Source organism: Cetorhinus maximus, chromosome 7 (genome assembly GCF_964194155.1).
Source record: "Cetorhinus maximus chromosome 7, sCetMax3.hap1.1, whole genome shotgun sequence".
In the NCBI taxonomy this organism is placed as follows: Eukaryota; Metazoa; Chordata; class Chondrichthyes; order Lamniformes; family Cetorhinidae; genus Cetorhinus; species Cetorhinus maximus.
Window position 1 is genome coordinate 34,297,629 of NC_135885.1, and position 12,855 is coordinate 34,310,483.

The window sequence follows — 12,855 nt, forward strand, 5'->3', positions numbered from 1 at the left end:
CAAAAACACATGCGCTTTCATCTTACTTCAAAACTTGGGTTCTTAAAGATATACTCCCCTTTTGCAAGTGACAATTAAGTCGTTTGGTTTTGCTGCCTTTTTTTGTAATTTACGGCTAATTTTTCCCTTTTTCCCCACCATTATCTCATATCATTCCAGAACATGCCCTCAATGAAAATAGATCTCTCCACAAACAAATGAATACTTCCCCTCAGGAATCCCTTTTGCATTAAGGGAGCTAGTTGATGAGGAAGAGCCATTCTACAGGTATGAGCGGAGGCAGATGTGCCTGTATTGGAGGCGGTCTAAGCAGACTACTATTGTCCAAAGAGGCAGGTGTACAGATATAGTTAACCTGGGCACATCCAAAGAGCTCTGTTTTCATTGCATATACTTTAGCAGGAACTCAAGAGTCACGGAAGTCTTCTGTCCATTGCAGTCAGGCCTCCAAATTTTGCCCATGACAGGAATAGCTCTACCTTTGGCAGTAAAAGCCATTATTGCTTTGAAAATCCTTGATACTGGTTGCTTTCAAGCTGCCTCGAGTGACATCTGTTATCTTAATTACTGCAGTGAAGTGCTGCATTCAACAGGCAGCTGATAATTTGTCTGCCAGGTCGTAAAACGTCAGAATCTTTCCAAATAAATCAACTAAGAGAGGGGTATTCACTTTTACACTACAATTGGGTTTCTAAAAGTCATTGATGGAACCCATGTGAACCTAATAGTTTCTTTCCCCAATGCTATGGTATGTATCGATAAGCAAAGGGTTCCAATTTATAAATTCTCAAGTAATATGTGGCCATAGGAAAATGAAATAGGGAGATTCCTGGCACCATGGAAGCTGTCATTATACATTAATGCTAAGCCAGTCAAAATCAAGATGCAGAAAGAGAAATAGTTCAGTAGGGTGATTAAGGGTTTTTGGGATGTTTTGGTTAGTAAGGTAGATGGTCTGAAGGGAAAAATTGAAAAGACTATAATAATTTGCACACTAATATAAATTGCATACTGGATTGGATCTGTCCTAAAAAAAGCCATTACAGGAGAATGACCAGGAAATTTGAAGATTAAGGAGATAGTTCAGTCATCCCTGGATAGTAGTCAGTCATTTTCAGTTACTCAGAAAGAAGAGAAGGGTCAGTTGTTTTGATAATTCTATGGAGTGTCACAAAAAGCCAATTATAGCCACTAATTACTCATGGGCGTATTGAACTTTTTAAGGAATACGTGTGTGTTTTTAAAGAAATACAAGCAAGGACACTGAGCAAAAGATGGCTGATAATGTAAAATGACCACCTGCTGGAAAAATTCGTATGTGGATTATGCTGACAGACCTGTCATGAGAGAACATGGAATGTCGCACCTGAAAAGGTGTCATGACCTTCTTCAAGCAGAGACACTTAAAAGGGAGATAGGAAAAATGCAAAAGACTGCCTTTACTCTCCTGTGGTTGCAGAGACAAAAGAGTGATTACCATGTCTCAGCAGGCATCTAAAATCCATCTCCTCTTAATTCATATCTCAGAATGTGTAAAATTGTCAGAGATCAAAGAAAACAGACTCTGGGCGCAAGACATGGTTTTTTTTCCCTTACAGGAATGCATAGGGAAAAATGGGTTAAAAAGCCAGCTGCAGAGCAGTGCGAGAGTGCTGTGTGTATGACAGCAACAAGACGACCAACTAGTCACAAAAATACCTGGAAAAACTCAGCAGGTCTGGCAGCATCTGTGGAGAAGAGCACAGTTAACGTTTCGAGTCCGAATGACCCTTCAACAGAACTAAGTAAAAATAGAAAAGAGGTGAAATATAAGTTGGTTTAAGGTGGGGAACAAGAAGAGCTGGATAGAGGGCCAGTGATAGGTGGAGATAACCAAAAGACGTCACAGACAAAAGGTCAAAGAGGTGTTGAAGTTGGTGATATTATCTAAAGGAATGTGCTTGCGGACAGACCAAAGGTGTTCTGCAAAGCGGTCACCCAGTCTGCGTTTGGTCTCTCCAATGTAGAGGAAACCGCATTGGGAGCAACGAATGCAGAAGACTAAGTTGAGGGAAATGCAAGTGAAATGCTGTTTCACTTGAAAGGAGTGTTTGGGCCCTTGGACGGTGAGGAGAGGGGAAGTAAAGGGGCAGGTGTTGCACCTTCTGCGGTTGCATGGGAAGGTACTGTGGGAGGGGGTTGAGGTGTAGGGGGTGATGAAGGGGTGGACCAGGGTGTCCCGGAGGGAACGATCCCTGCGGAATGCCGCCAGGGGGTTGAAGGGAAGATGTGTTTGGTGGTGGCATCATGCTGGAGTTGGCGGAAATGGCGGAGGATGATCCTTTGAATGCGGAGGCTGGTGGGGTGATAAGTGAGGACAAGGGGGACTCTATCATGTTTCTGGGAGGGAGAATAAGGTGTGAGGGCGGATGCGCGGGAGATGGGCCGGACACGGTTGAGGGCCCTGTCAACCACTGTGGGTGGAAAACCTCGGTTAAGGAAGAAGGAGGACATGTCAGAGGAACTGTTTTTGAAAGTGGCATCATCAGAACAGATGCGACGGAGGCGAAGGAACTGAGAGAATGGGATGGAGTCCTTACAGGAAGCGGGGTGTGAGGAGCTGTAGTCGAGGTAGCTGTGGGAGTCGGTAGGCTTGTAATGAATATTGGTGGACAGTCTATCATCAGAAATTGAGACAGAGAGGCCTAGGTAGGGAAGGGAAGTGTTAGGGATGGACCATGTGAAAATGATGGAGGGGTGGAAATTGGAAGCAAAATTAATAAATTTTTCCAGGTCCCGACGAGAGCATGAAGCAGCACCGAAGTAACCATCGATGTACCGGAGAAAGAGTTGTGGGAGGGGGCCAAAGTAGGACTGGAACGAGGAATGTTCCACATACCCCATAAAGAGACAGGCATAGCTGGGGCCCACGCGGGTACCCATAGCCACACCTTTTATTTGGAGGAAGTGAGAGGAGCTTAAGGAGAAATTGTTCAGTGTGAGAACAAGTTCAGCCAGACGGAGGAGAGTAGTTGTGGATGGGGATTGTTCGGGCCTCTGTTCAAGGAAGAAGCGGAGAGCCATCAGACCATCCCGGTGGGGGATGGCGGTGTAGAGGGATTGGACGTCCGTAGTGAAGAGGAGGCGGTTTTGCCCAGGGAACTTGAAATTGTTGATACGATGTAGGGTGTCAGAGGAATCACTGATGTAGGTGGGAAGGGACTGAACATTCCTTGTTCCAGTCCTACTCCGGCCCCCTCCCACAACTCTTTCTCCGGTACATCGATGATTACTTCGGTGCCGCTTCATGCTCTCGTTTGGACCTGGAAAAATTTATTAATTTTGCTTCCAATTTCCACCCCTCCATCATTTTCACATGGTCCATCTCTGACATTTCCCTTCCCTTCCTTGACCTCTCTGTCTCAATTTCTGGTGATAGACTGTCCACCAATATTCATTACAAGCCTACCGATTCCCACAGCTACCTCGACTACAGCTCCTCACACCCCGCTTCCTGTAAGGACAACATCCCATTTTCTCAGTTCCTTCGCCTCCGTCGCATCTGTTCTGATGATGCCACTTTCAAAAACAGTTCCTCTGACATGTCCTCCTTCTTCCTTAACCGAGGTTTTCCACCCACAGTGGTTGACAGGGCCCTCAACCGTGTCTGGCTCATCTCCCGCGCATCCGCCCTCACACCTTCTTCTCCCTCCCAGAAACATGATAGAGTCCCCCTTGTCCTCACTTATCACCCCACCAGCCTCCGCATTCAAAGGATCATCCTCCGCCATTTCCGCCAACTCCAGCATGATGCCACCACCAAACACATCTTCCCTTCACCCCCCCCGGCGGCATTCCGCAGGGATTGTTCCCTCCGGGACACCCTGGTCCACTCCTCCATCACCCCCTACACCTCAACCCCCTCCCACGGCACCTTCCCATGCAACCGCAGAAGGTGCAACACCTGCCCCTTTACTTCCCCTCTCCTCACCGTCCAAGGGCCCAAACACTCCTTTCAAGTGAAGCAGCATTTCACTTGCACTTCCCTCAACTTAGTCTTCTGCATTCGTTGCTCCCAATGCGGTTTCCTCTACATTGGAGAGACCAAACGCAGACTGGGTGACCGCTTTGCGGAACACCTTCGGTCTGTCCGCAAGCATTACCCAGACCTCCATGTCGCTTGCCATTTCAACACTTCACTCTGCTCTCATGCCCACATGTCCGTCCTTGGCCTGCTGCATTGTTCCAGTGAAGCTCAACGCAAACTGGAGGAACAGCACCTCATCTTCCGACTAGGTACTTTACAGCCTTCCGGACTGAATATTGAGTTCAACAATTTTAGATCATGAACACTCTCCTCCATCCCCACCCCCTTTCTGATTTTCCCTCTCCTTGTTGTTTTTTCCAATAATTCATATAGATTTTTCTTTTCCCACCTACTTCCCTTATTTTTAAACGTATTCCACCCATGGTTTATTTCACCCCACCCCCACTAGAGCTACCTTGCTCGTCCTGCTCTCCAATCTTAATTAGCACATTTTCTTAGATAATATCACCACCTTCAACACCTCTTTGATCTTTTGTCTGTGACATCTTTTGGTTATCTGCTCCTATCACTGCTTGCTTGTCCCAACAACCACCACCCCCACATCTTCCCCCCCTCCCCCTTAAACCAGCTTATATTTCACCCCTTTCCTATTTCTACTTAGTTCTGTTGAAGGGTCATGAGGACTCGAAACGTCAATTGTACTCTTCTCCGCCGATGCTGCCAGACCTGCTGAGTTTTTCCAGGTATTTCTGGTTTTGTTTTGGTAGTTTCACAATTGCTTAGGTCACAGTTGGTTTTCTGAGTAATGAACTTGTTAATGGATAAATTACATATATTGAAGCACAATGAACAGTAATATTACTGTTTCAACACATTATAGGTTCTGTACAAAGTCAGGCGTAGAGTGATGAACTCAAGTAAAATTTAGTCAGACGATTTTATATTTATGTTGCAATGACAGCATGGAATGCAATGTGAGCAGTTGACAGCAAACTTATTTGCACAATCAACCGAACACCTCTGCATGTTAAAACCTAAAACTTGATATTTGTTAAATTCATGGTTAAATTTGTAATTACTTAAAAAGCTAGAAATATTTCACTTTGACTATATTAATTTAACACAATAATTTCTGCCTGATACAGAATAAAAGCATTACACTACTTTATATCGATATATTGACTTTAATTCTGGTCATTAACATTAGATGTTATCATGCTTCATACTTACAGAAGGGGATGTGGCTGCTGATAACAAGGGCAAAATTCCTCCACAAGCAATGATTATGTTGTCTACCATCTGGGAAATGAGGTGAATTGTATTGTGCACAAAAATAATGTTCTCATTGCTATTCACAAAATCCATCACTGATTTTGTAGTGTGGCTGCAAAAACAAATTATTAAAATAACAATGTTACTATTCTTTAATTCCTGACCTGAAATTATTAAGTCACTTAAAAAATATTTAAATTGGTTGCATTTACTGCAATCTAACTTTACTCAGCCAAGTGAAATTTAAAGAAACAGAAATTAGATTAAATTTCAAGAGTCAGCAAAATAATGGCCTCTTGCTGTGCCCTGATTTCTTTGGTTTGATAATTTCACACTGCAAATGGCAGTCACAGCTGCAGTTTTCCCATCCATGTTTCTAGAGGGGTTCTGAAAGGTTTGACAGGAAAATATAAATAATATGTTTCAATTGTTGATTACCATCATTACCAGGATTTGGAGGAGGCTAACTTTACTAGTGCTATAGTGACTTATATTTATTTAGCACCTTTGAAGTAGAAAAACATCAAGGTAATTCAAAGCTTTGATTAGATAAAAACAGCTACCACACTAAAGGAGGAAAATATTAAGAAGGGTGATTAAAGCTTGGTCAAAAATGTAAGTTTTATATAGGGTCTTAAAGGAAAGGAAGGTGGAGAAATTTTGATCGGGAGTTCCAGAAGATAGGCAGACACCAATGGTGAAGTAGAGAGAGGGCAATTTGCAGAGGAGGTACAAGTAAGAGGAATGCAGAGTTCTTGGGAGTTATAAGGCTGGGAGGGGTTATAGAGAAAGGGAATAAACAACAACTTGTATTTATATAACACCTTTAATATGGTAAAGCATGTTGCTGAAAAAAAAACGTCTATGCTTTTCATCTTGCAACTCATCAGGACTCTAGCAGGAAAACAACAATTTATACTGTATGTGAAAAGAATGCTGATTGGTTGGCAAGTGGCGTTGCCATGGAGAATGTACCACTGGTGATGACTGACAATTAACTACCAAGCATTGTTTGAAATTTAAACCAGGCAGCTTGACCCTGATTGGCCAAGGCATTGCCCTGAGGAGTGAGTCAGTGAATGGCTGTCACTTATTTGTTGAGCTGAAACAGCTGAAGTGTATGTATATGTTCTGTCTGCCAATCACTGGTTCATTCCTCAGGGCAATGCCTTGACCAATCAGGGTCAAGCTGCCTGTTTTAAATGTCAAACAATACTTGCCAGTTCACTGTCAGTCAACATCAGTGGTGCATTCTCCATGGCAATACCACTTGCCAACCAATCAGCACTATTTTTAGTATAAACTATTGTTTTCCCTCTTTTCTTGGTATTCTTGCGCATGTCCTGATGAGTGCCAGAAGAAAAGCTTAGATGTGTCTCTTTTCAGCAAATTCTGTACCACCAAACAATTAGTGGTAAAGCGTCCCAAGGCGCTTCACAGAAGCACGTTAAACAAAAGTTGACACCGAGTCACAGAAGGCCATGAAGAAACACAAGGATGCATTTTTAAATTGCAGGTGTTGGGGAGCCAACATAGGTCAGTAATAACAGTGTTGTTAAGTAAGCAGGACTTGATGAAGTGTAGGATGTAGGAAGCAGTGTTTCGGAAACTTATGAAAGGTGGCAGATGGGATGTCAGCTCGACAAACATTGCAACATTTGAGTTTGAAGACAACTAACTTCATCCTGAATAGTCCCCATTGATCATGCTGACAAGAATCAAAATTGCTTTTGATTTTGCTTGACTTTATTCAATGACAGCAAAGTTTCACAGCAGGTTAAGATTGAGGCATTGGAGATGTGTTCATTTGTTCTCGTTCATGCTTCTGAACCCCTAGGAACTCAAATTTTCTTTTTCTAAAAGTTCAAACCCCAAGACCAAGCTAGAAGCTGGCAAGAAAAGGAAATGATTGAAGGGAGAGTGGACTCTGGCTTACACTAGCTAACTGCTCATCAGGCTAGATGTTAGTTAGCCTCACGTCAGGCCAATAACTCCTCACAAATGCCTGGATTGGTGATGGGTAGGGCTAACTTAGATTTCTTAAAGCTTCAAAGCACAGCCTCATTGCAAGCTGTCCCACGTAGGTATATCCAGCAAACTAAGAACAAATTTTCATTCTAAAGCTGATCAGGAAATGTTAGGGCTTGCTAACACAGCTATTAGAAGGTGTTACATGAAAACCAGAGATATAATCACACGGTTAATAAATCAGGGCTTGGAATCCATCATTATTGCGATGCATTCTTTGCTGAAGCTATGCACCTCCAACTATTGGAACCATTATTCAACAGGATGGATGCCAATCTAAGCTATGGCCACATGGACAATGGAAATACACTCACACATTTTATAGCAAGTTGGGCTGCTTTTGTGAAGAGTCCATGGTGTCTGCTGTCCTGATAGTAAGGGCTTAAGCTTGCACCTTTCAACTAATGACCAAAACATGACAGTCTTCCTTGCAGCCTGGCAATAAAAGTCAAACCTCCAAGGCAGACTCAACCAGCCAATACCTAAGCCAAGGAAGTACAGAGCATTTGAGTGCATTGCTGATGCTTGAACAACTAGCCTGGCTCATTAATGGGACCTTAAGAGCCATCCCATTCAGTTAGATTTTTATTTGTCATTTGACCACATATAACCATGTAAGACAATAGACTAACACTAATGGTTTCAGTTGTATATACAGTGGGAAGATAACCCACTGCTCTGTGCTGATGAATTTCACAAGTTTGGCTAACTCCAGCTGTAATCATTTGCATTCTTGGGGGTTCCCTCAATCCTGACAATCACTAACCTGCACCCAAACTCTCTAGAAACAGGTGAGTAAGTTTGTCCCAATGAGCAGTGTATATTCCAAATTGGAAAACAAGTTGTTCACCTCAGTGGATTTGTCAGTAGCTTGTTTTGGAAACTATTAAACATTTTAACATTAAACAGGTTTCCATGTGTCACAGACACAGCAATCCAAAATACAATACATGACAGATCCTCTTAGGCATCTCTTCACAACAGCTAGATGGTTCTAGACCATCTAGTCACAAGTTTTTTTCAGACACCAGGAATTAACCTCATTGCTCTTCTCTAGACTGCCTTTAGGCCTGGATGGCCATGTTACATCATGTCAATTGGAGCTATATGGAGGTACTGAGGACGTGTTAGACTAGGGCTGTGTGCAGCCTCCACCACACCTTTGGGAATTTTGAACTGAACTCAGTGAGCAATTTAACACGACATCCTGCCTCATTAGTTTTACATGTCAAAAGACAATTCAATTATGGTTGGCAATCAGTTTCAGTACAACTGAGTGAACAGTACTAGTTCTGGGAAATGAGGTGCATTGCGGATGCACAATCCAGTTGCAGCTCAAAGAGTCACCACTATGGGCAAAAATATCAAGTCCAAACTTTTGGCAGAGCCTTAAGTTTCAAGTAAACCTTTCACGAAGTTATTAAAAGGTCTAAGTGAAGCACCAACACTCAAGAAGCTTGACATCATTCAGGACAAAGCAGCCTGCTTGACGAGCACCCCATCCACCATTCCTTCTGCCACAGATGCACAGTGGCAGCAGTGTGCACAATCTACAAGATGCAGCAACTCACCAAAACTCCTCCAACAGCACCTTCCAAACCTGCAACCCCTACCACTTAGAAGGGAAAGAGCAGCAGGGGCATTGGAACACCACTACCTGCAAGTTCTCCTCCAAGCCATAACCATCTTGACTTGGAACTGTTACTTCACTGTTGCTAGGTAAATATACTGGAACTCCCTCCCTAACAGTGCTGTGGATATACCTTTACTACATGAACTGCAGTAGTTCAAGGCAGCGGTTCAAGGGCAATTAGGGATGGGCAACAAAAGCTGGTCTAGCCACATCCTGTGAAAGAATAGGAATATAAAATGGTGTTGTTAAATATGTAATTATGTAAACCCTTATTTGTTTAAATCTGTATTTGGATGTTAGAAATTGCAGTTACTGAGGAGAAAACATTGACAGATTTTCAGAAAGTATGCTGCACTACTTGGTAGAAATTTAGTGGTCAACTTGCACAGAGCAATGGGCCTACATGGGAATAGCTCATTACAAATGTGGATATAGGAAATGAGAAAAAGTTCACACAAAATATAACAATATTAAGTTGTGAGGATAAACCTAAGTTGTGTTGTAAGGAGATAGGTAGATTATCCATATTCTCACATTCCCCACTTAACTATTCCCTTCTAGTATTGCTCATCCTCTTCCATGTTCCTATAAAGCTGTTTAGATCACAGGGGTAAAACGGTTTAACAGGTCAGTCATTCATTTGCTATTTGTGGACCTTTAGTGTAGGCAAATTCGCTACATTTGCTTAAATAACAACATTTTGTGACAGATTAAGGATACCAACAGGATTATATAAATATAATTCCTTTAAATTCTATGTTGCTTTTAAATTCAAGTTCTATTGCCTTTTATAAAAAAAAAACTAATGTTCCATCACCTCCGCCAAACATGTACATCCGTTTCCAAAGCAAAAAGCAAATCTGTCAGCAAACGCTGATGCATGGGGGACCACTTAAATTCAGGGATGCGGAACATGGTGGTACGTGGTCCAGGACTAAACTGTCGCCGTTGCTCCTCAGTCATTGGCATCCCTCGGAAACCCAGATCAACACGAAGGTCTCTTTCTTGTAACCCACCTCCTCGTCCCTGAACGGCCTATAAATTAAAACTGATGCAATTAATTTTAACAAATCTTCAACAAAAGATGAAGGGACTCGAGGCAAAATGTCTAAGCAGATGTAATTTTTAAAAATCTAAATACAGAATAGATCATACCATAACAGAAATAAAATAAAAATTACAAAGGAAGAGCAGTATCATGGTATCTCTATTGCACGAAAGATTTAATTATATCAAATAAAATTTTTTTTAAAAACTTAAAACATAAAACATGCCAGCTCTTAAAGAAAATTCCTTGTGGCTTACCATTTAATTTAAACTAGACTTGGTTACAGAAATCCATTTTGAAATAAATTCTGATTAAATTAGAAAATTAAACCCAGATAGAATCTGCTATATTTCATTGTTAATACACACAGTCACATATATTTCATGCATTGTAATTTGTTAAACAGATAATATGTCATAAAGGTAACCCTCAAAATGCAAATTAAATTGCCATAGTCTGAGAATCTAATAACTAATAGAACATCCAACAGAAAGCAGTGCCAATTAACTTAACAGCCAAGCCTACAAAAGGTAAGCCATGTGTCCACAGCTATATATATTAAAGGATTTGTGACGCTATTGGTAGATCTCCAGTGGCATTGATTGCTCATGGCAAGTCGATAATATGCTGTTTTATATCAATAAGACCATTATATCATATCATACAAAATAGGGCTTTCAGTTCGGAGATTAAGTAATATTTAAGTGGTAGAAGCAAAAGGACTGAGAGAAATAGTGTTAAGGTGAAGGAGGTCTTGTGGCGCAGTGGGTAGCACCCCTACCTCTGGGCCTGAAGCTCTGGGTTCAATTCCCACTTCAGGACTTAATGGCTACAGAAGGTGTGTTCATAACAGGCTGATTATCAGCCGGTAAATCCTTTCAATAGGCCTAATGACAGGCAGTAAGAGCGGGCGAGTTTCTTGGTCAGCTATACTGCAGAAGGCAATGGCAAACCATTGCTGTACTTTGCCAAGCACAGTCACGGACCAATCCAATGGAAGTTCATGGTCGCCAATGCCCTCTTAAGGCATGGGACCCGAAGGAGGAGGAGGAATGGCAAGGTAAAGCTGGGCCATCAGCATATGCATGGAACTCGACATGTTTTTAAACAAATAATAAAGACAGTGCTACTGAAGAAAACAACAGCCTTTTTTTGATTAGTGATCACCTTGCATCTGTGAGCAATCATGCCAGCTTGGAATCACAGAAAGATTTCTATAATCTGGTTAGGTAAGTTTTTATTTGCTGAGTTAACTGCTTCTGAAACCTAAAACTCATCATTTCTTATAGATTTTCCCTCATCCTGGCTGCCATCATCCTTTCTGAACAGGGAAGGTCGGGCAGGAAATTGGGAAAAATCTAATTCTTAACCAATGACTGATACAATAAATTATCTGTCAAAGGAATGGCTGGCTGGCAGTCTCCCTTTGTCACTAACAAATATTTGCACAACATGAACATGCTGCCACCTAACTTTTATTCAAAAGTGCAAATTACGAAGTGCATAATGATTATGATTTAAAGTAATTTGTTATTTCCTTCCCTTGGATGATTCAGGTACATACTATCAGCACTTTATGCATGGCTTTAGTGAACTCAGTTTAACCATTTAGTTGCATCAAAAGGCTACAAAAAATTGCAAATTAGAATAAAACCAGCTGGACCACTCAGCATCGGCCTATGCATCGGATTCGACGAACCAAAGGCAAACACGTCCAGTTGATCCTGCAAACTCCTTCTCACTAACATTTGGGGGCTTGTGCTAAAATTGGGAGAGCTGTCCTAGGGGCTAATCAAGTAACAACATGACATAGTCATATTTTGGGTGGGGAACTTCAATGTCCATCACCAAGGGTGGTTAATAGCACCACTAGCTGGCTGAGTCCTGAAGGACATAGTTTCCAAACTGGGCTTGGCGTAAATGGTGAGAGAATCAACACGTGGGAAAACCCATGAATTTGTCCTTGCCTATCTACCTTTCATAGATGCATCTGTCCATGACAGCACTGGTAGGAGTGACCACTGTACACACACCTTGTGGAGGTGAAGTCCCATCTCCACATTGAAAACACCCTGCGTCATGCTATGTGGCACCAGCACTGTGCTAAATGGGATAGAATCAGAACAGATCTAGCAGCTCAAAGCTGGGCTATCAGCAGCAGCAGAATTGTATACCACCACAATTTATATAACCTCATAGCCCTGCATATCCCTCACTTTACCATTACCATCACCAACAAGCTAGGGGTCCAACCCTGGTTCAATAATGAGCGTAGAAGAGCATGAAAAGAGCAGCACCAGGCACACCTGAAAATGAGATGCCAACTAGGTGAATTAAGCTACAACACAGGACTGCATGCTTGCTAAACAGAACCAATATGCTACAGGCCGAGATAAGTGATTCCAGACCAACTGATCATATCAAAGCTCTGCAGCCCTACCACATCCAATCATGAATGGTGGCGGACAATTAAACAGCTAACAGGAGAAGGAGAAGGCTCCAAGAACACCCCTAACCTCAACAATGGAAGAACCCTGCACATCAGTACACAAAACAAGGATCAAGCATTGACATTCATCTTCAGTCAGAGGTACTGAGTGGATGAACCCTCTCAGTCTCCTGAGGTCCTACTATCACAGACGCTAGTCCAAAGTCAATTTGATTCGCTCCATATGATAACAAGCAATGGTTAAACGTATGGGATACAGCAAAAGCAATGGACCCCAATAACTTCCCAGCTGTAGGGTTAACAACTTGTGTTCTAGAAATATCAATACCTCTAGCCAAGCTATTCCAGTAAAGCTGCAAAACTGGCACCAACCCAACCATGTGGGAATTTTAAAACAT

General features: G+C 42.2%; 1 protein-coding gene across 2 annotated transcripts in view; it reads right to left on the reverse strand.

The window, feature by feature from the left end:
* nbeaa (neurobeachin a) overlaps positions 1-12,855 on the reverse strand; it is a 1,012,857-nt gene that overhangs the window by 704,734 nt on the left and 295,268 nt on the right. For both annotated transcript variants that reach the window (XM_078545316.1, XM_078545315.1), the window contains exons 23-24: positions 9,778-9,995; positions 5,258-5,411 (exon numbers count right to left, since the gene is read on the reverse strand). In XM_078545316.1, the coding sequence (XP_078401442.1) occupies positions 5,258-5,411; positions 9,778-9,995 (372 nt within the window). The remainder of the gene's footprint in view (positions 1-5,257; positions 5,412-9,777; positions 9,996-12,855) is intronic.